Source organism: Panulirus ornatus, chromosome 17 (assembly GCF_036320965.1).
Source record: "Panulirus ornatus isolate Po-2019 chromosome 17, ASM3632096v1, whole genome shotgun sequence".
Lineage (NCBI taxonomy): Eukaryota > Metazoa > Arthropoda > Malacostraca > Decapoda > Palinuridae > Panulirus > Panulirus ornatus.
The window spans coordinates 47,802,282-47,830,095 of NC_092240.1; the positions used below are offsets into that span (position 1 = coordinate 47,802,282).

The 27,814-nt window shown below is 40.8% G+C and overlaps 1 protein-coding gene across 1 annotated transcript in view; it reads left to right on the forward strand.

Annotated features, from left to right (window-relative positions):
- The window catches only part of Sf3a1 (splicing factor 3a subunit 1), a 47,140-nt gene extending 19,336 nt beyond the window's left edge, over positions 1–27,804 (forward strand). The window contains exons 2-5 of the mRNA XM_071672281.1: positions 958–1,125; positions 1,425–1,612; positions 13,630–13,857; positions 22,517–27,804. Of these exons, the coding sequence (XP_071528382.1) occupies positions 958–1,125; positions 1,425–1,612; positions 13,630–13,857; positions 22,517–24,334 (2,402 nt within the window). The 3' untranslated portion in view covers positions 24,335–27,804. The remainder of the gene's footprint in view (positions 1–957; positions 1,126–1,424; positions 1,613–13,629; positions 13,858–22,516) is intronic.
- The last annotated feature ends 10 nt before the right edge of the window (positions 27,805–27,814 follow it).

Consider the following 27,814-nt stretch of genomic DNA (forward strand, 5'->3'; position numbering starts at 1 on the left):
CTCTTAATACCTTCCACAAAACATCTCCATCAACTCTTATCATATGCCTTCTCCAGATCCATAAATGCTACATACAGATCCATTTGTTTTTTTAAGTATTTCTCACGTACATTCTTCAAAGCATACACCTGATCCACACATCCTCTACCACTTCTGAAACCACACTGCTCTTCCCCAATCTGATGCCTTGTACATGCCTTCACCCTCTCAATCAATACCCTCCTATATAATTTCCCAGGAATACTCAGCAAACTTATACCTCTGTAATTTGAACACTCACCTTTATCCCCTTTGCCTTTGTACAATGGCACTATGCATGCATTCTGCCAATCCTCAGGTACTTCACCATGAACCATACATACGCTGAATATCCTCACCAACCAGTCAACAACACAGTCACCCCCTTTTTAATGATTCCACTGCAATAGCTTCCAAACCCGCCTCCTTGCCTGCTTTCATCATCCGCAAAGCTTTCGCTGCCTCTTCTCTGTGTACCAAACCATTCTCCCTGACCCTCAACAAAATTTAAAACTTATCATTAGAGGATAGTGCTTGGAAGAGACTCCACTTTTGTTGTTGGAGCAAATGTCCTGAGGTTTACAGTCAGATTGTTATTGCCATTGAGTGGAACAAGCTGATAAACATGTGTCATCATTTATATCTTTGGTATGTATTCTATGAAACTTGAATGATCGACAAAGAAATGGCTAAATGTTGAAGAAGGAAATTGTGGAGTTAAGCTGGAAATTCTTTGTTCTTTTCTGAAGTCATCTTTCTCTTTTGCAGGATAGTTTCTTATTAAATACAAATTACATGTACGGTACCTGGTAATATATTCCTAGCAGAATACAATTTTGGAATTGCAGTTTATTTCACAAATCAGTGTATGGGTGTTTCCATTTGCTGTTTAGAGGGCTTTACCTTACTAAAAGTTTTTTCCTTAATTCCATGCCTCAGATATTGTTGACAAGACTGCCAATTTTGTAGCTCGTAATGGGCCTGAATTTGAGGCTCGTATCCGTCAGCATGAACAGAATAACCCCAAGTTTAACTTTCTCAATCCTGGTGACCCATACCATGCTTACTACCAACACAAGGTTAATGATTGCCGCACAAGTAAACCAGGTCAGTTGTTGATTCATTAATTACTTTTGTTTTGCAGCAGCTCATATTGTCCATTATAATCTTGTACCATACATATTGTTTTGGTGAAATGGTGTTTTACTGTAAGTAACATTAACATTTCTTTGCTAGTTGAATGTTGTATTATCTTTTTAGCTTTTCAGTGGAAAACTTACTCATTTTCTAATTATTATCATCTTTATTGTGATTCACTCGTGGTTAAAATTTTCGCATTTTATTTTTTTTTTTTTTTCTTATAAAAGGCTTGTTGAACAGTGGTTAATGATTCATTTTTTGGTTAGGAGACAAAGACGCTTCAGCTACAACAGTTGGGCGAACACCACAGCAGTCTGCATCCCAGGTTCAGCAGCAGAAGCAGCAGGAGTTACTGCGCTCTGCTGTTTTGGAAGCAACTGCACCCAAAGAACCTCCACCAGATTATGAATTTATTGCTGATCCACCATCCATCTCTGCATTTGATCTAGATGTGGTAAGTCTTTGTGTAATGAAGCGAGATGTGTCATTTGATGTTTCCATAACAGCATGCAAATTTTTCACATGTCATAAGGGAATATATTGCTGGTACTGGTATTTGTGTTAAGACATATATGCCAAGACTGAAGTCTGCTCTGATCCTTTCTGCTGCTATAACTTTTGCTGTGTGCAAGGTCTTTGAAGCTCTCCTTAATTCTCTTTTCTTCAAATGCCTTGAAACCTGTTTCCTTCTTTCTTATCACAAACATGGCTTTTTCAGTGCAAAGTATCTCTTTTGATTTTAGCAGAGATGACTCGACCATCCCCAAGGGGAGGATGAACATTTAGGCTGAATGTGGACTGACTCCTTTGACCAGGATTTATACCTATGCAGGCTCAACCCTGGTCACCCCTGGTGTATGTCGCAGTGCTAACTGCTACTCCGTGGGGTTTTCTCTGGTGCTCCTCTCTCAGGGATTATGGTGAAACTTTTGTTGTGATCCTCAACATCAATGCTTTTGACAGTGTATTACAGAAGTGTTTGCTTTCCAGACATCCTTGCTTTGGTATAATGATCTCCCCTGATCACTAATGGAGCATTTTTTCCCTCTTATCATATCAATATTGGTTACCATCAGGGTTGTCTTATCACATATGCTCTGTCTTCTCTCCGAAAATGATCCTTTTACTGTTCGACTTTTCTTACAGTTCACTCATATGCAGATGACTCCACTTTATGCTCTTAAACTCACTCTCCCTCTCCTCCATATTCTAATATTTGTCCATTTTCTCATAATGAACATATTTCCTCTTTGACTAAGGACCTGTGCTACGTCTCAGGATGGGGGAGTAGTTACATGGTGAAATTCATCAATGCTAGAATGCAGTACCTCTCTTCATATCTTCTGATTTTGTCTGTTTCAGAATATCATAATACCACAATTCAACACTATATTAACAGAGGTATTTTGAGAATAACCATATCCTCCTGTTTGGGAGACCCTACATTGTCAGCATTCAGCATCACAAGTGGATATCGTACAGGTACCGTAGTTATTTTCTTGATAACACCTATTTTGTATTTATATGGGTGATGTTCTCTCAGGTATGAAGTACTGATCACATATCTGGGATGGCTTTTATGTTTGCCTCTGTTTTATCAATAGTAGAATCAGAATCCTTTTTAATTCTCCTTACATCACATCATTCTGTATGCAGTGACGATGGTGCCCCCTCTGTGTTCTGCAGGTGTTATTTTGGCCACTGCTCTCGTAATCATTCCACATGTGTCCCTGCCACCATGACTTGTAGCACAGGCATTCATCTGGTTGCTGCTTTCCGCAGTTTCCTTGTGGTGATGGCTAGTCAACGATTAACCATTATGATACTGCTTTCCTTCCTCGCAGTATCATCTTTCATCTTTAACTCTTCGTAGCATTTCTGCCTTTAATATCCTGGTCTACAAGAACCAGCAGAGTCCTGGTTAATTTCTACATTTTTTTTTTCTTTTTTTCCCAAGTTGACCTTGATTGGGGCGTGTTTTTCCTGTGCCATGTTGTTCACTATTAGAAAAAGTTATAAAAAAAAAGGATGCTTATTGATAACCCCTTCAACATCCCACCTAAATTTGGCCACCTTGTCTAATATTTTACACCTCAAAGGCAAACTGCATAATCAGCTATTTCGTATGTTAAGTAGGTTTTGAGTTGGTGGCAAAGGGCTTTTCTTGGTGGTTTTAGATAAGATAAGATTAGCACAGACTTCTACCTTACTTTGAAAGCCCATACTGTGGACATCTGTGGCGGCTGCAGTTAATACACAGCATTTTTTTGTGGTGTGCGCTGTTTATCAGGGGTCACTCAATAACAAGCATCAAAGGTCAGTTTCTTTCACTTATGTAAACCACTATTCTTAGGATAATTTAATGTTGATTAAAGCACAGAATTCTTTAAGTTGCTGGTATGTAACTTCCAGGAAGCTATTGGTATAAAACCAGATGTACTTTTTCTCAACATTCACTCCTGTTTCATGAGGACATCGTTATCCAAAAGGCTTGAGACAGTTCAAATGATTGGATATTTTACCATGAATACCTCTTACGTATGTAAGTAGGAGAGATGGCCAGAGAGCGTTATTGGATTACGTGTTAATTGACAGGCACGCAAAAGAGAGACTTTTGGATGTTAATGTGCTGAGAGGTGCAACTGGAGGGATGTCTGATCATTATCTTGTGGAGGCTAAGGTGAAGATTTGTAGGGGTTTTCAGAAAAGAAGAGTAAATGTTGGGGTGAAGAGGGTGGTGAGAGTAAGTGAGCTTGGGAAGGAGACTTGTGTGAGGAAGTACCAGGAGAGACTGAGTACAGAATGGAAAAAGGTGAGAACAATGGAAGTAAGGGGAGTGGGGGAGGAATGGGATGTATTTAGGGAGTCAGTGATGGATTGCACAAAAGATGCTTGTGGCATGAGAAGTGTGGGAGGTGGGTTGATTAGAAAGGGTAGTGAGTGGTGGGATGAAGAAGTAAGATTATTAGTGAAAGAGAAGAGAGAGGCATTTGGACGATTTTTGCAGGGAAAAAATGAAATTGAGTGGGAGATGTATAAAAGAAAGAGACAGGAGGTCAAGAGAAAGGTGCAAGAGGTGAAAAAGAGGGCAAATGAGAGTTGGGGTGAGAGAGTATCATTAAATTTTAGGGAGAATAAAAAGATGTTCTGGAAGGAGGTAAATAAAGTAAGACAAGGGAGCAAATGGGAACTTCAGTGAAGGGTGCAAATGGGGAGGTGATAACAAGTAGTGGTGATGTGAGAAGGAGATGGAGTGAGTATTTTGAAGGTTTGTCGAGTGTGTTTGATGATAGAGTGGCAGATATAGGGTGTTTTGGTCGAGGTGGTGTGCAAAGTGAGAGGGTTAGGGAAAATGATTTGATAAACAGAGAAGGGGTAGTAAAAGCTTTGCGGAAGATGAAAGCCGGCAAGGCAGCAGGTTTGGATGGTATTGCAGTGGAAGCTATTAAAAAAGGGGGTGTCTGTATTGTTGACTGCTTGGTAAGGTTATTTAATGTATGTATGATTCATGGTGAGGTGCCTGAGGATTGGCGGAATGCGTGCATAGTGCCATTGTACAAAGGCAAAGGGGATAAGAGTGAGTGCTCAAATTACAGAGGTATAAGTTTGTTGAGTATTCCTGGTAAATTATATGTGAGGGTATTGATTGAGAGGGTGAAGGCATGTACAGAGCATCAGATTGGGGAAGAGCAGTGTGGTTTCAGAAGTGGAAGAGGATGTGTGGATCAGGTGTTTGCTTTGAAGAATGTATGTGAGAAATACTTAGAAAAGCAAATGGATTTGTATGTAGCATTTATGGATCTGGAGAAGGCATATGATAGAGTTGATAGAGATGCTCTGTGGAAGGTATTAAGAATATGTGGTGTGGGAGGCAAGTTGTTAGAAGCAGTGAAAAGTTTTTATCGAGGATATAAGGCATGTGTACGTGTAGGAAGAGAGGAAAGTGATTGGTTCTCAGTGAATGTAGGTTTGCGGCAGGGGTGTGTGATGTGTCCATGGTTGTTTAATTTGTTTATGGATGGGGTTGTTAGGGAGGTGAATGCAAGAGTTTTGGAAAGAGGGGCAAGTATGAAGTCTGTTGTGGATGAGAGAGCTTGGGAAGTGAGTCAGTTGTTGTTGGCTGATGATACAGCGCTGGTGGCTGATTCATGTGAGAAACTGCTGAAGCTGGTGACTGAGTTTGGTAAAGTGTGTGAAAGAAGAAAGTTAAGAGTAAATGTGAATAAGAGGAAGGTTATTAGGTACAGTAGGGTTGAGGGTCAAGTCAATTGGGAGGTAAGTTTGAATGGAGAAAAACTGGAGGAAGTAAAGTGTTTTAGATATGTGGGAGTGGATCTGGCAGCGGATGGAACCTTGGAAGCGGAAGTGAATCATAGGGTGGGGGAGGGGGCGAAGATCCTGGGAGCCTTGAAGAATGTGTGGAAGTCGAGAACATTATCTCAGAAAGCAAAAATGGATATGTTTGAAGGAATAGTGGTTCCAACAATGTTGTATGGTTGCGAGGCGTGGGCTATGGATAGAGTTGTGTGCAGGAGGGTGGATGTGCTGGAAATGAGATGTTTGAGGATAATGTGTGGTGTGAGGTGGTTTGATCGAGTAAGTAATGTAAGGGTAAGAGAGATGGGTGGAAATAAAAAGAGCGTGGTTGAGAGAGCAGAAGAGGGTGTTTTGAAATGGTTTGGGCTCATGGAGAGAATGAGTGAGGAAAGATTGACCAAGAGAATATATGTGTCAGAGGTGGAGGGAACGAGGAGAAGTGGGAGACCAAATTGGAGGTGGAAAGATGGAGTGAAAAAGATTTTGAGTGATCGGGGCCTGAACATGCAGGAGGGTGAAAGGAGGGCAAAGAATAGAGTGAATCGGATCAATGTGGTATACCGGGGTTGACGTGCTGTCAGTGGATTGAATCAGGGCATGTGAAGTGTCTGGGGTAAACCATGGAAAGTTGTGTGGGGCCTGGATGTGGAAAGGGAGCTGTGGTTTCAGGCATTACTGCATGACAGCCTAGAGACTGAGTTTGAACGAATGGGGCCTTTGTTGTCTTTTCCTAGTGCTACCTCGCACACATGAGGGGGGAAGGGGATGGTATTCCATGTGTGGCGAGGTGGCGATGGGAATGAATAGGGGGAGACAATGTGAATTGTGTGCATGGGTATATATGTATGTGTCTGTGTGTGTATATATATGTGTACATTGAGATGTATAGGTATGTATATTTGCGTGTGTGGACGTGTATGTATATACATGTGTATGGGGGTGGGTTGGGCCATTTCTTTCGTCTGTTTCCTTGCGCTACCTCGCAAACGCGGGAGATAGCGACAAAGCAAAATAAATAAATAAATATAACCTCTTATTTATATTATGATTAGTGGATATAAGGCAGGACAGTTGGTATGAGGTAAAATGTAAGGAAAAATATGAAAAGTGACATGGAACATTTGTGTAAATTAATCTTGCCGCAAGAACTAGTTATTATTTGTGGTCCATATATGACCTTGGATGATAGCACTGATTTGGTTACTCCACTTGGATAAGCGGTATCAAGAATCCATCATAACTATAAGTGCAATTTTCTTGTTATTTCCTTTGACTTGGTGATTATTAAGATCATCTCGGAAGTAGATATTATTGTAGGGTTACAGTGTTTGGAGTGGTAATTTAAATTTATCCGTAATCTTAATGAAGGTACCTTCATGCTAGTAGATTTTACCTGTGATGTGCTTGTAATTTTGAATTTGGCTTGATGAAGAGAGGCGCAGCATACTCCTTCATGAGTTCAAGGTTTGGCGTCAAATATTCTGAGGTATCTCTCTCTGTAAATTGTGACACCATTCGTTACAGTCTTCTGGCTCTTTGCCTACATCTAGATATCAAGTTCATATAAATGGTAAATATTTTTTAGTGTAAGTCTGATATCAGAAAGGCCAGTCATCATATGAGGCTACAGTTTCTAGACATACATGGTAAACCTGATTAGAATGCATTGATCAACAGCAGTTATTGAATCCTGATATGGCTGATTTACTGTTACTGTAATGTTAAGATTACTTGCAGTAAACATTGCATTTAGACGGCAGACCAAGAACTGATAATTATCCGGGCATTGTCCAGCTAAAAGATTACAGCAGGATGTGATAAAGCTTTTCCTTCTTAAGCAGGAGAGTTTTGAAACCAAAAAATTTTACACCAAGGGTGCCTGACTGTTGCCATATTAGATCTTTTGCTTCTAACATTAGCACCCACAAACTTTTCTTTGGTTTCCCCTGATCACTTCATATGCCCTTGTTTAGCCCATTTATAGCACTTATACCACATGACTCCAATTTGCTCTGGTGCATGTATGCCTCACCTTCCTGCATGATCAATTCCTGATATGTAAAAGGATCTTTCACTCCATACTTCAACTTCCAAATTGGTTCCCCCCCTTTTTTTTGTGTGTTTCCTCCACTTCTGATATGTATACCATCTTAGTTATCCTTTCCATATATGTAAACCATATCAGTACACCCTCCTCAGCTGTCTCATGCATACTGCTCTTGCTAACACATCTTTACCTTGTCATTTCTTAATGTATGAATCCATTTCATACCATATGTTTTCCCAAACACTTTACTTCCAGCATATCCACCCTGTTTTGTAATTTTTGTACGTAATGCCCATGCTTCCAATCCATATAACACTCCCAGTACTACACTGCCGTTAAACCTGCTCATCTTTGCCTTCTCTTTCCACACATTCTACTGTGCATTTAGGACCTTAGCTTCCTTGGCCCACCCAATGGCTTACTTCTGTTCTCTTGATTCCGTTTGCTGCCATATCCTCTCCTTAGTATCTAAGACACTCCAGTTTCTGCAGATTTTCTCCATTCAAACCCATGCTCCAACTAGCCTGACTCTCTCTTTGCTTTGAAATGTAGTATCCTTGTCTATTTGTATTTGCTCTTGACTTTCTTGTTTCACGCACTGCCAGATAAAGACATCAGCTGCTTCATTTTCTCACTCTAATCTGTCACTAGCACTGCGTCATCTGGAAACAGGAGCTGATTCATTTCCTCAGCTCCCACTATACTGCAGACCTTTCCTCTCTGTGATACCCTCACATTCATCTCCCTCCACCCCATCCATAAACAAATTGAACAGCCATGGTGACACCACACACCTCTTCTGCAGATCCATGTTCTCCTGGAACCACTCACTGTATTCTTATACTATGACACACACGTTATAAGCTGTCTGATGGAATTAGAGCTATCTACATAAATCTACAATTTTTAAGTATATTTTAAGAAATATTTGGTTCAAAAAGAAAAGAATTGCTATGAGATTTGGATGACCTAACAAATTGTGGCAGCATGCTGCCATGCTGGTGAATTTTCTTAAACCTGTATGACAATTTGTGAATTATTGTACATCAACCAGAGAATCATCTTCTAAGAATGTATATTGAAATCTCTTTCACGGAATGATTACTTTTATTATACTTCGTTGCTGTCTCCCACGTTAGTGAGGTAGTGCAAGGAAACAGATGAAAAAATGGCCCTACCCACTCACATACACATGTTTATACATAAATGCCCACACACTCACATATTCGTGCCTATACATTTCAATGTATACATACCTATACATACACAGACATGTACATATTCATACTTGCTGCCTTTATTCATTCCTCTTGCCACCCCGCCACACATGAAATAGCATTCCCCCTGTGAGATAGCACTAGGAAAAGACAAAAGGCCACATTCGTTCACACTCAGTCTCTTTCTGTCATGTGTAATGCACTGAAACTACCGCTACCTTTCCACATCCAGGCCCCACAAAACTTTCCATGGTTTGCCCCAGACCCTTCACATGCCTTGGTTCAATCCATTGACAGCATGTCGACCCTGGTATACCACATCGTTCCAAGTCACTCTATTCCTTGCACGCCTTTCACCCTCCTGTATGTTCAGGCCCCGATCGCTTAAAATCTTTTTCCCTCCATCCTTCCACCTCCAGTTTGGTCTCCCACTCCTTGTTCCCTCCACCTCTGACACATATATCCTCTTTGTCAATCTTTCCTCTCTCATTCTTTCCATGTGACCAAACCATTTCAATACACCATCTTCTGCTCTCTCAACCACACTCTTTTTATTACCGCACATCTATCTTACCCTTTCATTGCTTACTCGTTCAAACTACTACTCACCACATATTGTCCTCAAACATTTCATTTCCAGCACATCCACCCTTCTCCACACAACCCTGTCTATAGCCCACACCTCACAACCATTGTTGGAACCACTATTCCTTCAAACAGAACCTTCGCCCCCTCCCCAACCCTGTGACTCACTTCTGCTTCCATGGTTCCATACAGTGCCAAATCCACTCCCAGATATCTAAAACACTTCACTTCCTCCAGTTTTTCTCCATTCAAATTACCTCCCAATTGAGATGTCCCTCAACCCTACTGAACCTAATAACCTTGTTCTTATTCACATTTACTCTCAACTTTCTTCTTTCACACACTTTACCAAACTCAGTCACCAACTTCTGTAGTTTCTCACCCAAATCAGCCACTAGCACTGTATCATCAGCAAACATCAACTGACTCGCTTTCCAAGCCCTTTCATCGACAGCAGACTGCATACTTGCTGCTCTCTCCAAAATTCCTGCATTCACCTCCCTAACAACCCCATCCATAAACAAATTAAACCAACATGGAGACATCACGCACCCTTGCCGCAAACTGACATTCACGGGGAACCAATCACATTCCTCTCTTCTTACTCATACACATACCCTGCATCCTTGAAAACTTTTCACTGCTTCTGGCAACTTACCTCCCACACCATATATCCTTAGTACCTTCCACAGAGCATCTCTTTCAACTCTATCCTATACCTTCTCCAGATCCATAAATGCTACATACAAATCCAATTTTTTTTTCTGAGTATTTCTCACGTACATTCTTCAAAGCAAACACCTTATCCACACATCCTCTACCACTTCTGAAACCGCACTGCTCTTCCCCAGTCTGATGTTCTGTACATGCCTTCACCCTCTCAATCAGTACCCTCCCATATAATTTCCCAGGAATACTCAACAAACTTATACCTCTGTAATTTGAACACTCACCTTTCTCCCCTTTGCCTATGTTCAATGGCACTATGCATGCATTCCGCCAATCCCCAGGTACTTCACCATAAACCATACATACATTGAATATCCTCACCAACCAGTCAACAACACAGTCACCCCCTTTTTTAATAAATTCCTCTGCAATACCATCCAAACCCGCTGCCTTGCCGGCTTTCATCTTTCGCAAAGCTTTCAGAATGGTATAGATGCTTATTTGCGTGTATGATGGTGTCACCAGGATGAATTTATATTATTCATCTAAAGGGGGAATTTATTTTGTTGAAAAAGATACTATTTGGTGACTGACATGTTCAATGTTTCAATGACTGATAAAGTATTTTTTTTGGGGGGGGAGGAGTTGCCTGTTGAGATCTGTCTTGATGCAAGCAGGGAAGTAAGGCACTTCAAGTTGTTTTCCTTGTCTATGGTTCCATTGGAGGCCACAAGTTTGAGTCAAACCCTGATACTTCTTGCTGTGGGGCAGTTTGGGAATTATTCTTTTTTTCTTTTTTTTTAAACTATTCGCCATTTCCCACATTAGCGAGGTAGTGTTAAGAACAGAGGACTGGGCCTTTTTTGGAATATACTCACCTGGCCCCCTCTGTTCCTTCTTTTGGAAAATTAAAAATAAAAAACTAGAGGGGAGGATTTCCAGTCCCCCGCTCCCTCCCCTTTTAGTCGCCTTCTACGACACGCAGGGAATACGTGGGAAGTACTCTTAATCCCATATCCCCAGGGATAAGTTATAAGTTATTCTATACTAAGGAATTCCATAGTATGTTAGGATGAATTTACTCGGGATTGTTTCTTCCTTTTTATGGTATTTCATGTGAAATGTGTTCAAAATGCATAAACTTTTTTTTTTCTTTCAAAATGTAAGATTAACTAGATGGATTTTAGTGGGGATTTTTTCTTATGTTTTCATATTTTTTTTATTTATTTTGCTTTGTCGCTGTCTCCCAGGTTTGCGAGGTAGCACAAGGAAACAGACGAAAGAAATGGCCCAACCCACCCCCACACACATGTATATACATACACGTCCACACACGCAAATATACATACCCATACATCTCAATGTACACATATATATACACACACAGACACATACATATATACACATGCACACAATTCACACTGTCTGCCTTTATTCATTTCCATCGCCACCCCGCCACACATGGAATAACATCCCCCTCCCCCCTCATGTGTGCGAGGTAGCGCTAGGAAAAGACAACAAAGGCCCCATTTGTTCACACTCAGTCTCTAGCTGTCATGCAATAATCCCCGAAACAACAGCTCCCTTTCCACAGCCAGGCCCCACAGAACTTTCCATGGTTTACCCCAGAAGTTTCACATGCCCTGATTCAATCCATTGACAGCCCGTCGACCCTGGTATACCACATCGATCCAATTTACTCTATTCCTTGCCCACCTTTCAACCTCCTGCATGTTCAAGCCCCGATCACTCAAAATCTTTTTCACTCCATCTTTCCACCTCCAATTTGGTCTCCCACTTCTCCTCATTCCCTCCACCTCCGACACATATATCCTCTTGGTCAATCTTTCCTCACTCATTCTCTCCATGTGCCCAAACCATTTCAAAACACCCTCTTCTGCTCTCTCGACCACGCTCTTTTTATTTCCACACATCTCTCTTACCCTTACATTACTTACTCGATCAAACCACCTCACATCACACATTGTCCTCAAACATCTCATTTCCAGCACATCCACCCTCCTGCGCACAACTCTATCCATAGCCCACGCCTCGCAACCATACAACATTGTTGGAACCACTATTCCTTCAAACATACCCATTTTTGCTTTCTGAGATCATGTTCTCGACTTCCACACATTCTTCAAGGCTCCCTGGATTTTCGCCCCCTCCCCCACCCTATGATTCACTTCCGCTTCCATGGTTTCATCCGCTGCCAGATCCACTCCCAGATATCTAAAACACTTTACTTCCTCCAGTTTTTCTCCACTCAAACTTACCTCCCAATTGACTTGACCCTCAACCCTACTGTACCTAATAACCTTGCTCTTATTCACATTTACTCTTAACTTTCTTCTTTCACACACTTTACCAAACTCAGTCACCAGCTTCTGCAGTTTCTCACATGAATCAGCCACCAGCGCTGTATCATCAGTGAACAACTGACTCACTTCCCAAGCTCTCTCATCCCCAACAGACTTCATACTTGCCCCTCTTTCCAAAACCCTTGCATTCACCTCCCTAACAACCCCATCCATAAACAAATTCAACAACCATAGAGATATCGCACACACCTGCCGCAAACTACATTCACTGAGAACCAATCACTTTCCTCTCCTCCTACACGTACACATGCCTTACATCCTCGATAAAAACTTTTCAGTGCTTCTAACAACTTGCCTCCCACACCATATATTCTTAGCACCTTCTACAGAGCATCTCTATCAACTCTATCATATGCCTTCTCCAGATCCATAAATGTTACATACAAATCCATTTGCTTTTCTAAGTATTTCTCACATACATTCTTCAAAGCAAACACCTGATCCTCACATCCTTTACCACTTCTGAAACCACACTGCTCTTCCCCAATCTGATGCTCTGTACATGCCTTCACCCTCTCAGTCATTACCCTCCCATATAATTTACCAGGAATACTCAACAAACTTATACATCTGTAATTTGAGCACTCACTCTTATCCCCTTTGCCTTTGTACAATGGCACTATGCACGCATTCCGCCAATCCTCAGGCACCTCACCATGAATCATACATACATTAAATAACCCTACCAACCAGTCAACAATACAGTCACTCCCTTTTTTAATAAGTTCCACTGCAATACCATCCAAACCTGCTGCCTTGCCGGCTTTCATCTTCCGCAAAGCTTTTACTACCTCTTCTCTGTTTACCAAATCATTTTCCCTAACCCTCTCACTTTGCACACCATCTCGACCAAAACACCCTATATCTGCCACTCTATCATCAAACACATTCAACAAACCTTCAAAATACTCACTCCATCTCCTTCTCACATCACCACTACTTGTTATCACCTCCCCATTAGCCCCCTTCACTGAAGTTCCCATTTGCTCCCTTGTCTTACGCACTTTATTTACCTCCTTCCAGAACATCTTTTTATTCTCCCTAAAATTTAATGATACTCTCTCACCCCAACTCTCATTTGCCCTCTTTTTCACATCTAGCACCTTTCTCTTGACCTCCTGTCTCTTTCTTTTATACATCTCCCACTCATTTGCATTTTTTCCCTGCAAAAATCGTCCAATTGATGGTATTATTTCATGGGAGAGATTGAAATTGCACAACTTTCTCTTATTTTTTTTTCTTCTTTCAACAGGTTAGGCTAACTGCCCAGTTTGTTGCACGTAATGGCCGGCAGTTCTTAACAACCTTGATGAACCGTGAGCAGCGGAATAACCAGTTTGACTTCCTGCGTCCACAGCATTCTCTTTTCCAGTACTTCACACGACTCCTGGAACAGTATACTAAAGTCCTCATTCCGCCCAAAGACCTTATGAAGCGGCTCACAGAGGAAGCTCAGAGTGCCCAAGCTGTTATGAAGCAGGTATGTAGGAGAATGCTTTGTTATATATGTAGTTCTTGGCTTGATAGGGTATTTGAAAGCTCCTACACTTAGCAGACCTTCAGTGTATCCCAAAGTTGCATTTCATGTGCCATATATGGAAAATTTAATTGATTATGACCTTTTTGTATGATTAGATGTGGTGATCATGTAAATCTATGGTAGGATATGCTCCTTTCACAAACAATTTGCATCAGTGATTGAACCCCACGAAGGGATGCATCCTTCTAAGTGCTACATCCTCACTGAAAATCGATCAGAGTGACTCCAAGGTTTAATGTTTAGGTCTGTTGATAGTGTATCTGAGTCTTTGGTAAAAGTTCATTGAAAATATTCCTTTGTACTCAGGATGATGAGGATTATCCTCGTGTGGATTGCTCATAGAATATATGTATTTGTACTGGTCATACATGACTCTATATACATAAAAGGATCATAATGTATTTGTATGAAATGAAAGATACTCTTGCAGTTTATTTTCAGTGAAGACAGGAGTCCATGTATTTCACTGGGGCTCCCAGTAATCTAGTGTGACTTTTAGGAATAGCGATCGCCTCTTCTGTAGCAGTTACTGTACTAGTTTCATTGGTTATCATAAGTTCAAGCCAGCCTTTTCTTTGTTGCCAGTTCAGCAGATGGGATCACCCAATACTTTTTTTGCTCATTCTGAATTGCATAGTCATGAGACACATAAAACCACATTCATTTTAGGAAAAGAAATATGCAATTTGAATTGATAGATTTGCTAGCAGTAGTAAGAAGAATGTTCTGGAACTTCAAGTAATGTAACTGATGTTTGTGTTAGCTTATTGGTGCACTGAGTTGGAGGGAGAAGGGGTTGTTGCATCCCTATCCTGCCTCACTGACTGGACTCTGAAGTTTGGTTTGGTTTTTCTTGGACTTGGTATTACCTTTTACGCGTTACACATTGGTGGTGAATGCATGGTAATTCAAACAGCAACAGACCATTGGGTCTTTTTTGAGGCTGTGTATGGTAGTGGAAGATATCAGAATCTCACAGATTAGTTTGTTAAAAGTTAGAAGGCATACAGATGATCCATAGAGAATAACTGGCGAATTGTCATGTTGACTATTGGGGCGCAGTTGATAAAAGTCATTGATTTGACGTGAATTATTTACTGAGTCTCTTAGATAAATCTGTAGTAGTGATTTTTACCCACTTTACTTGGCAAATAGTTCCTTACATGAACAGTTCAACAGCCTGTTGAAGAAAAAGTACTTCACCTCATTCAAGATAAGTCATTTGCCCTCGAGTTTGCATCCATTTCTATGAATTAAGTCTGACGAGTCAAATCAGGCAACTTGATAAATCAAGATTGTCAAAGTCTTTGATCATTTTGAATCCTTTTAGTCTATCACGTCAACCTCTTCTCTTCTAATCTAGATAGATTTTTGGCACTACAATATGATATACAAAGATTTTTGGCACTACAATATGATATACAACTAGATGAGTACTTCAAACCACACAAATATTTCACTTGAAAAGATGCAGTGATAGAACACTGAAAAATCATGATGAAAAGGATATTAGATCCACTCCAGTAAATCGTTCTGTGAAGCATACACAGGCATGTCTGACTGCTAGAAAGGATAATGCCAAATAGACAGATGTAACACTGAGCATGTAAACAGATTTATTGTAATAATATACATTTAAGCACCTTACTAATGGTTTAATACTTGCTTTGAGTGTGATAATCATTGAAGCAGTAACCCACAAACCAACATCACACTCCATACGCTATGCACTAACTACATTTCTCCTTTGTTCTCATCTTGTGGAGTATGTGCAATCATGTCACTTTTCCTATTGTATTGTTTTCTTTTCCTGCTTTTTGATACAGTTTTGGGAAAGTGTCAATGGAAAATTTCCTTGCCTTTGAGTATGTATGGGTCATGACTACTACCCATTTGTCATTTGAGTGGGAAAGAGTCACTATGCTGCACTTCTCCAGTAATTGCAGCACCACAGTGTGAGTGAAATGTCTTTGTGATGTATTCTTACCACATTTCACCTACATGCATTAGAAGGGAAATATCAACCACATGGAAGAACAATTATTCATGCCATTTGATTGATTTAAGTGCACATTTCACTGACACAGTTGGTGCATAAGATCTGCTGAAGAGAATTGTGTTGAAGAAACAAGTGAAAAATAAAAATTTCAGATTCGCTTGGTAAAAGAAATACATTTTGAACTCATAAATGATCAATCACTCCTCTGCAATTGTTTTTTGCAATTATTTTTCTTTGTGTGAAATATGTTTTTATAGCAAGAATTAGCAAAGAACCTACTTGACGAGAATTATAATGAAAAAATACTCAATACAATATGATTTACCACATCATTCACCAGTTGAATTATGATTGTTTTGAAGAAAAGGGAAGATGTGTTTGAAGCATGCTCAAGTCCATCTGGTATTTTCACTTTCTTCTCAAAATTAGAGGTACTCTTTCTCACCGTGGCAGATGCACTTACAGAAGGGGCACTTGCTGGATGCTTAGGCATCCTGGGTGTGCAAGTATAGAATTATACGTGTGGCAAACAATGTTTCCTACACTGTAGATGCTGGCAGAAAACTGATGCTGTGTGCAATATGGCTTGGACATTCAGGCAGAGATGTGGGTTGTATAGCATAATCAAAGTGGCTGTGTTTAGCTTTGAGTGTGCAGCGTGTCTACGATGCACACCATAGCCAGCTAGGCTTGCATTTTATCACAGTGGCTCATGATGAAATGAGAAAATGGGAATAAGCACTTTTGAATATACAAAAATTGATTTCAAGTAATACTTGTGACCCATCTGTGGGAGGCGACTTACTATCATTTAGTTGAGCCAGGGCATATGAAGTGGGAAAGATAAATCATGGAGTTGTCTGTGGGATTTAGCTATGGATGGGGCACTTTGATTCTGGTGCATTATAAATGACAGAGCTAGGAACTGAGTGTCACATTGTGCTTTTGATCTGGATGCTGCCTTGCTAACACTGGTTTCCCAATTAGGTTATTTATTTATGTTTTTTATTTTGCTTTGTCGCTGTCTCCTGCGTTAGCGGGGTAGCGCAAGGAAACAGACGAAAGAATGGCCCAACCCACCCACATACACATGTATATACATACACGTCCACACACGCAAATATACATACCTATACATCTCAATGTACACATATATATACACACGCAGACATATACATATATACACATGTACATAATTCATACTGTCTGCCTTTATTTATTCCCATCGCCACCTCGCTACACATGGAATAACAACCCCCTCCCCCCTCATGTGTGCGAGGTAGCACTAGGAAAAGACAACAAAGGCCCCATTCGTTCACACTCAGTCTCTAGCTGTCATGTAATAATGCACCGAAACCACAGCTCCCTTTCCACAGCCAGGCCCCACAGAACTTTCCATTGTTTACCCCAGACGCTTCACATGCCCTGGTTCAATCCATTGACAGCACGTCGACCCCGGTATACTACATCGTTCCAATTCACTCTATTCCTTGCACGCCTTACACCCTCGTGCATGTTCAGGCCCCGATCACTCAAAATCTTTTTCATTCCATCTTTCCACCTCCCATTTGGTCGCCCACTTCTCCTCGTTCCCCCCACCTCTGGCACATATAACCTCTTCGTCAATCTTTCCTCACTCATTCTCTCCATGTGACCAGACCATTTCAAAACACCCTCTTCTGCTCTCTCAACCACACTCTTTTTATTTCCACACATCTCTCTTACCCTTATATTACTAACTCGATCAAACCACCTCACACCACATATTGTCCTCAAACATCTCATTTCCAGCACATCCACCCTCCTGCACACAACTCTATCCATAGCCCACGCCTCGCAACCATACAACATTGTTGGAACCACTATTCCTTCAAACATACCCATTTTTGCTTTCCGAGATAATGTTCTTGACTTCCAAACATTCTTCAAGGCTCCCAGAATTTTTGCCCCCTCCCCCACCCTATGATTCACTTCCACTTCCATGGTTCCATCCGCTGCCATATCCACTCCCAGATATCTAAAACACTTTACTTCCTCCAGTTTTTCTCCATTCAAACTTACCTCCCAATTGACTTGACCCTCAACCCTACTGTACCTAATAACCTTGCTCTTATTCACATTTACTCTCAACTTTCTTCTGTCACACGCTTTACCAAACTCAGTCACCAGCTTCTGCGGTTTCTCACATGAATCAGCCAATAGCGCTGTATCATCAGCGAACAACAACTGACTCACTTCCCAAGCTCTCTCATCCACAACAGACTGCATACTTGCCCGTCTTTCCAAAACTATTGCATTCACCTCCCTAACAACCCCATCCATAAACAAATTAAACAACCATGGAGACATCACACATCCCTGCCGCAAACCTACATTCACTGAAAACCAATCACTTTCCTCTCTTCCTACACGTACACATGCCTTACATCCTCGATAAAAACTTTTCACTGCTTCTAACAACTTGCCTCCCACACCATATATTCTTAATACCTTCCACAGAGCATCTCTATCAACTGTATCATATGCCTTCTCCAGATCCATAAATGCTACATACAAATCCATTTGCTTTTCTAAGTATTTCTCACATACATTCTTCAAAGCAAACACCTGATCCACACATCTTCTACCACTTCTGAAACCACACTGCTCTTCCCCAATCTGATGCTCTGTACATGCCTTCACCCTCTCAATCAATACCCTCCCATATAATTTACCAGGAATACTCAACAAACTTATACCTATGTAATTTGAGCACTCACTCTTATCCCCTTTGCCTTTGTACAATGGCACTATGCAAGCATTCTGCCAATCCTCAGGCACCTCACCATGAATCATACATACATTAAATAACCTTACCAACCAGTCAACGATACAGTCACCCCCTTTTTTAATGAATTCCACTGCAATACTATCCAAACCTGCTGCCTCATCGGCTTTAATCTTCCGCAAAGCTTTTACTACCTCTTCTCTGTTTACCAAATCATTTTCCCTAACCCTCTCACTTTGCACACCATCTCGACCAAAACACCCTATATCTGCCTCACTATCATCAAACATATTTAACAAACCTTCAAAATACTCCTCACTCCATCTCCTTCTCACATCACCACTACTCGTTATCACCTCCCCATTAGCCCCCTTCACTGAAGTTCCCATTTGCTCCCTTGTCTTACACACTTTATTTACCTCCTTCCAAAACATCTTTTTATTCTCCCTAAAATTTAATGATACTCTCTCACCCCAACTCTCATTTGCCCCACCCCAACTCTCATTTGCCCTCTTTTTCACCTCTTGCACCTTTCTCTTGACCTCCTGCCTCCTTCTTTTATACATCTCCCACTCATTTGCATTTTTTCCCTGCAAAAATCGTCCAAATGCCACTCTCCTCTCTTTCACTAATAATCTTACTTCTTCATCCCACCACTCACTACCCTTTCTAATCAACCCACCTCCCACGCTTCTCATGCCACAAGCATCTTTTGCGCAAGCCATCACTGCTTCCCTAAATACATCCCATTCCTCCCCCACGCCCCTTACCTCCTTTGTTCTCACCTTTTTCCATTCTATACTCAGTCTCTCCTGGTACTGCCTCACACAAGTCTCCTTCCCAAGCTCACTTACTCTCACCACTCTCTTCACTCCAACATTCTCTCTTCTTTTCTGAAAACCCCTACAAATCTTCACCTTCACCTCCACAAGGTAAAGATCAGACATCCCTCCAGTTGCATCTCTCAGCACATTAACATCCAAAAGTCTCTCTTTCACGCGCTTATCAATTAATACATAATCCAATAACGCTCTCTGGCCATCTTTCCTACTTACATACGTATACTTATGTATATCTCGCTTTTTAAACCAGGTATTCCCAATCACCAGTCCTTTTTCAGCACATAAATCTACAAGCTCTTCACCATTTCCATTTATAACACTGAACATCCCATGTATACCAATTATTCCCTCAACTACCACATTACTCACCTTTGCATTCAAATCACCCATCACTATAACCTGGTCTCGTGCATCAAAACCACTAACACACTCATTCAGCTGCTCCCAAAACACTTGCCTCTCATGATCTTTCTTCTCATGCCCAGGTGCATATGCACCAATAATCACCCATCTCTCTCCATCAGCTTTCAGTTTTACCCATATCAATCTAGAATTTACTTTCTTACACTCTATCACATACTCCCACAACTCCTGTTTCAGTAGTGCTACTCCTTCCCTTGCTCTTGTCTTCTCACTAACCCCTGACTTTACTCCTAAGACATTCCCAAACCACTCTTCCCCTTTACCCTTGAGCTTCGTTTCTCTCAAAGCCAAAACATCCAGGTTCCTTTCCTCAAACGTACTATCTATCTCTCCTTTTTTCTCATCTTGGTTACATCCACACACATTTAGACACCCCAATCTGAGCCTTCGAGGAGGATGAGTACTCCCCGCGTGACTCCTTCTTTTGTTTCCCCTTTTAGAAAGTTAGAATACAAGGAGGGGAGGGTTTCTAGCCCCCAGCTCCCATCCCCTTTAGTCGCCTTCTACGACACGTGAGGAATGCGTGGGAAGTATTCTTTCTCCCCTATCCCCAGGGATAAGAAAATATTGTTGCTATCAGAACTTTTGTGCACCAATTCAAAAAGCTTTTAATGTCACTTTTTTTTTGCTTTTAGCTAAGGATGCACTGTAGTCTTTTATAAAGAGATATTTTTCAAAAAACATCACTTTCCTCTTGTTTCTGATTTGTAGTTTCTTCATGTTTTAAGAGGGACCATTTAATCCATGAGTATGTCATAGCTGTATGTAGTCTTTATTACGTGTGATTTCTGTCTTGAACTATTCAATAGATTTGCATATTCCAAGCAGAACCAGGCTTTTGTAGTTTTCTTCTTGATGCTCGGTAAAATAACACTTGAAGGAGTTGCTTTGGCAATCAGTAAGTTGACAAAAGGACATGAAGCATCTCACACTTTCTTATTCAGGTTTTGTGATTTATTGACAGCTTTGACATAAAATTTGTATTACAATTGTGGTAGATCAATAGGTCATATATAAAATGTTGGGAAGTATTGTAAAATTTTTGACTGTACAGTCTTGACCAGTCGTGAAACATCATATTGGATTTCCAGAGGTTTTCTGTGTAAAAAGTCTTTGCCCACCACAACCACCATCCACCTGGGACCAGCCATATGATTTGTTTTAATCTTTTTTGGGGTGCAATGGAAATGGTTGTACAGTACTGCTTTTCCCCTGCCATTATCCAGGTTGGGTGTATGATTGTTTATACAGCACATGGGCTTTCGCATATATTTTTTTTCATTTTTTTATTATTGTTATCCAGGTGGTATTTTGTAAGACTTGTGCTTTTTTTTCCCCTCCAGTCTCTCTTGGGTAGAGATTGGGCACCCTTGTATGCTTAGAATAAGTTAATGTTTAAAAGATGAATTTAGATAGTAGATAAGCATGTGGTCTTTGCCCTGCTTGTTGATTTGTTTACCTAATTAGTAAGAGCACACTTACCCTAAGCTAGCCTCCTGCTTATTAGGGGACTGAATTTAACTTCTGAAAGGATTGTTTTCAGAACCTACTTAGAAGAGCAAGTCAAAGATACACACATGATTCTACCTAACCATAAGTTCACAAAGCCTTGTCAGAGACACTCTTATTGCTTAGTCATCTAAGAATGGCATGAGTCCAGGCAACACCACCTGTTGGTGGCCCTTCACAGTGTGCTATGGTTTTCTACATCAAAAGCAAAAATGGGTATGTTTGAAGGAATAGTGATTCCAACAATGTTGTATGGTTGCGAGGCGTGGGCTATGGATAGAGTGGTGTGCAGGAGGATGGATGTGCTGGAAATGAGATGTTTGAGGACAATGTGTGGTGTGAGGTGGTTTGATTGAGTAAGTAACATAAGGGTAAGAGAGATGTGTGGAAATAAAAAGAGCGTGGTTGAGAGAGCAGAAGAGGGTGTTTTGAAATGGTTTGGGCACATGGAGAGAATGAGTGAGGAAAGATTGACCAAGAGGATATATGTGTCGGAGGTGGAGGGAACGAGGAGAAGAGGGAGACCAAATTGGAGGTGGAAGGATGGAGTGAAAAAGATTTTGTGTGATCGGGGCCTGAACATGCAGGAGGGTGAAAGGAGGGCAAGGAATAGAGTGAATTGGAGCGATGTGGTATACCGGGGTTGACGTGCTGTCAGTGGATTGAATCAGGGCATGTGAAGCGTCTGGGGTAAACCATGGAAAGCTGTGTAGGTATGTATATTTGCGTGTGTGGACGTATGTATATACATGTGTATGGGGGTGGGTTGGGCCATTTCTTTCGTCTGTTTCCTTGCGCTACCTCGCAAACGCGAGAGACAGCGACAAAGCAAAAAAAAAAAAAAAAATATTAATAACTGACTTTTAGAATTTAGTTATTATTAAGGATTTGAATGCTACAAAGTATTCTGCATAAGGTTTTTTTTATGTTTAGTCCAACTGAATGCTGGATATGTTTTTAGCACCACCATCCTCAGGCTGCCTTTTGTAGATGCAGAGATGAGTGTTCAAAAGAGTAACATCCACTTTTCATTCCAAGAAGTGATTTTTGTCTTCGTAGGTTAACCAACGCGTGGAATGGGAACGTCACCAGGCTGCTGTACGGAAGCGTGAGGAAGAAGATGCTGAACGTGAGCGACTTGAATATGCTGCTATTGACTGGCATGACTTCACTGTTGTAGAAACCATTGACTACCAGCCATGGGAAGTTGGCTCATTTCCTCCACCAACTACTGCAGCAGAGGTGGGTCGGCGTGTCCTTTTACAGGAGCGCATAGAAGAGGGTGTGAATCCTGATACAGACATGGTATTAGGGAGTGATGATGAGGAGGAACCCGAAGAAGACCAGGGAGCTCCAGGTGACCGAGATGACACTCAGGTGCAGGACATGGACGAAGAGAGCAGTGAGGAAGAAGATTCTGATGATGATGAGTCACCACCTTCACAGCAGCCACAGCAGCAGCAGCAGCAACAACAGCAGCAGACACAGCAGCAGCAACAGCAGCAGCAGCAGCCAGAGGTGAAAGTACCGCAGCCACCTTTGCCACGTGAACCACCTCAGCCAGCTCCTGCACCACCTGTAGCAGGACAAGTGGTAGTTAGGGATTACAACCCTCATCAGCAACAGCGCACTTCTGCAACTACAGCTGGCTCCTCTGACCAGTACCTTGTATCACCCATTACGGGAGAGCGCATTGCACCAGACAAAGTAGGTCAGCATTTGCGTATTAACATGTTGGATCCACGATGGCTTGAAGACCGTGACCGTCAGCTAGCCGAGCGCTCCAACCAGGAATCAGTTTTTGCAACGGGAGAGTCAATTCGCTCCTCTCTGAAACAGTTGGCAGAACGCCGTACTGATATTTTTGGAGCAGGAGATGAAGAGACCATTATTGGTAAGAAGATAGGTGAGGAAGAAAAACGAGAAGAAAAAGTTACTTGGGATGGACACACTGGTTCCATGGAAGCAGCTACACGTGCTGCTCGGGCTAATATTTCCATTAATGAACAGATTCATCAGATCCATAAAGTCAAAGGTCTGCTTCCAGATCAAGAGAAAGAGAAGATTGGGCCTCAGCCTAAGCTTCCAGCTTCCTCAGCTCCTCCCACTACCACAAATAATACCCGTCCTGCTCCATCACCACCTAAACCACAGCAGCCCCCTGCTAAGCCACAGCCACCACCTCCTCCCCCTCCTAAATCTGTTCCACAGCCAGCCCCTGCTCCTCCTCCTCCAAAACCTTCAGTGGTTACACCTTCTCAGTCTATGATGACTGTCAATATTGGTGGACCTTTACCACCGCCAATGGCCCCCATGGTCCCCCCTGGTGGTGGTGTAATGGTGGTGCCCCGTCCTCCAGTCATGATGGCTCCTCGACCGGGTGGTTTTATGCCTGGACCCCCTGCTGCTCCTGTGCCTGGATTTATGCCCTCACAGCCTCAGCCAGCACCACCTGCTGCACCACAACCTGCTGTTCCTGGCCCTCCTATGGGAGCTGTGGGAAGTGGACCAGAAAAAGATGATGATGAAGGTCCTGCAGCTAAGCGAGCCCGCACAGAAGAGACTTTGGTGCCTGAAGCAGAGTGGACTCGACGTTTCTCAGGTCCTGTCAAATTCCAGGTTGCTGTACCAGTTGTGGCTGATAAGCCAGAATGGCGGTTAGCTGGTCAAACTCTCTCACTGACTCTTCCACTAACTGATCCAGTCTCTGTGGTAAAGGCCAAAATTCACGATGAAACTGGATTGCCACCTGGCAAACAAAAATTGGCCCGAGATGGTCTTTTCTTCAAAGATTCCCAGTCACTGGCCTTTTACAATGTTGGTCATGGTACTGTGATACAACTGCAGCTGAAGGAACGTGGTGGTCGTAAGAAATAAGGCATCATGAGAGTTGCTGTTATCATAGGATTTGTTTTGCAGTTTCGTATAGCCCACTGTTTCATGACATACACGTACAGTAACAATAGAGGATATAAGTTATATCACAATCTTTATGAAATGCCTTAGAAGTTCTGCTTGTTCATGATGAATATGTGAAGTTTATAGGGTATTTAGAACCTTAAGTCATAGATTTACAGTCATAGTCAAATTGCAGCCCCACTTAAATTTCTTGCTGCTGGTTGCAGCAAAGGTTTTACCTTAGAAATCCCTGCCAATATAAAAGCACGACATACAAACAGTTTGCCAGGAAAGAAAGGCAACATTAGGAGGAACTTTACAGGAAACATGTAGGCTCCAAAATGTAAAACTGTTTAATCACATTGATAGAAGCTCTCTGTCATGGGTATGGTACATTTATAAACACATTTTATGAGTTACTTTTTTCATATACTAAATTTGCTGTAGTATGCCTTGTTTATCAAATACATTTTTGGTGTATAAGCCCTGACTCATTCAGATGTATGGCATTTGAATGACAAGATTTGGTATTAGAATAAGAATACAGTATGTGTGTTGGTAGATGAATGAATGTGGATGAATCAGCACCAAAAACTTGGAAAGGTTAAATCAGGTGAGGTCTTGTGCTGCATGTCATTCATGTGTGTGAGGAACAAAGCAATACAGGACTGTTCCAAAGGTTATTTGACCCTTTCATTGTGTCTAGCTACATTTTTGGTTTGACTTGGTTAATTGCACCAAGACACATTTGTGGTCGGACATGGCATAGTGCATCTGAACCACATATGTGGCTTTAAATCTTCATGCCATCATTTGAATTCCCACCCTATATATGACTCCCCATTTTATCCATAGATATCAGTCAACTTAACAGCACAGCTGGAGAAATATAATACGGATTATAGTTAACCTTAAATCGTTAGTATAGCTGTATCATCTCGGTGGAAAACTAGATTTATCTGCTGTTGCACTGTAGTCATTTTACAGAAAAAATTCTTTTTATATTTTTTATGAAAGTTTTTCATTCACGTAAGTAATGTTTTGCTTGTGTAAATGATTGTAAGTACATAAGAACGTGTATGGAATATGAAAAATATGTGTATTATGTAAAGATATATAAATGACATGTAAAGGATGTAAAGATATATAAATGACATGTAAAGGATGTGTGAAATCGTGCCTGGTAAAATATTTTTGTGTATAAGGTGTTTTGCTTACAGAATGTAAAAGGAAATCCATTAAAAGATAATGATTACGTACTTATTTAGATAAGGTAGAGCCATGCAGGTAACATATAGTCATGCTGCCTGCAAAGGCCTGTTTCACCACTTGGCACCTTCCCACAGCAACTTTAAGGAATTAGTACCTTTTTTTTTCCCTTGTTGATATATGATATAGAGGCATTCTGTATTGGGAAATATTTTTCATACTCTGGGAGAGACATTTCAGAATGAATGACTCTGAGGGAGTGTCATCTATGAGTAAATGCACAGTGAAAGGGGCCCAAATTGGAGGCTGTATATCATCTCGGCTTTAGATTGTGTGAGCGAGATCTGAGAGCTCTAGCACACCCTGTGACCATGCATCTTATCGCTGCTTAAAGTCCCAGAAGGTCAAATCAGATCAAGTTAGGTGTATTATGCAGGATAGTGAAACAGAACGTGTGAGTCGTCCATAGGCCACATCAAGTCTAGCACTTTGTCGTGGCATGGGTTGGTTTTTCATCTTCATAAAGCAAGATTGTAAAGGTACAGTGTTTGGTTGAATATGCATCGAGAGGTAAACTGGTGAAAAAGATCAACTTGATATTGCAGTGAGTGCATTATTAAAGGTACTTTAAGGTTGACTAGGTGGAAGTGGTAATGGGATTGATATTCATATTTTTACCATATACAGAATAAATAACTAAAGACCACTGTAGTGGTGTGGAGCGGTTCACACGAGTGAGAATATAACAAAATGAGCCAAGAACTTATTTAAATTTTATTCATCTCATGTAAATGAGAATTATGTTGAAGATTAGTGAATGGAGATACTGTATTTTACATGACAGACTGTCCGATTTGGAATTGGCATGAAAAGAGAATTACGTCAACTGAATCTTGACACGACCAAATTCCACCATACAGTATCCCAACCATCTGATGTGTGAATTTTTGTCAAGTCTTTAGGATTACCCTTGGGGACTGTGTCCATATAATGTTATCACATTTAATATCCCATTGTACACCTACTTACAACCAACACATTAATAATATCACTTAAAGAACTTATCTGTCGGAGAGAATTTGCTATATATATCATAAGTATAATGTTTATTGTTTTTGGGTGTTGAATTACAAACAGCACAAACTGCCTGAGTGTAATATTTTGTTGTTTTCCTACCCTCCATTTTAAGTAACCTTTTTATGACAAACTTAAGAATATATAGAATACTGTCAGTTTTTAGAATGTGTGTTTATTGAAAGTACTAATTTCATCATAACAGGATGGCACACTGTCATGGGTAGTTGATGAGCAAATCATGAGTGAGATAGATATTTACTCACATTTCTTTATTGTCCTTCACTGTCAGTTTGCAAATGGCTTAGTGTTTATGCTTCAGTTTGTAGAACATTGAAAAGCAACAGACAAGATGTTGCTTAAAGACCCTGTTGACTATGTTGTCCTTCACTGTCAGTTTGCAAGTGGCCTAGTGGTTATGCCTCAGTTTGTAGAACAGTGAAAAGCAATGGACAAGATGTTGCTTAAAAACCCTGTCGACTATGTTGAATTTGTGGTTTTTGTGTTCATGTTGAAGAACCTTGAGAATTTGGTACACTGAACAAAAACCTTTAGAAACCAGGGTAAATGATTTACCTAATCTGGGAAATTTATGTAAATCATTCTTATCTCTAGATCTTTTAACAGAGAAAACAGGAAAGGGAGGGAAACAAGAAATTGAAGAAAAGATATTGGGTGAGATATAGCGCTTTTGATTGATGATTATAATTTTAAACATGAAAAATGGTTACCCTTTGTGTAAAACTTTGGAGCATGTGATGTACATCATTATACCATTGATATTGGTATGGTTTGTTTTTTCCTATAACATCTTTCTGAAGTATTTTTCATGTTATTACCATGTAGGCTAAGGAAAAAATTCATGTAAATGAAGATTCTATTTTATGAAAAATGGCTTTCAGTACTTTTGGATTTTTATGGAAATTATTTGTAAATCATGGAATTTTATCTTTTCTGTTAGTTTAGGATTTAAACTCTAATTTTATCATAGTAACGGCATAGAATGATATATTTTTTCATTCTTATTGCCATATACACTTTCTGTATACACATTTTTTTTATATCATGATAGGATTAAGGTAGTAAATTTTCTGATGGTTTGAGTGAAAAAGCAATGAATCCCATGTAAAGTAGGCATTGTGTACAGATTAAAGGCCTTGATTAGAGACTGGAACT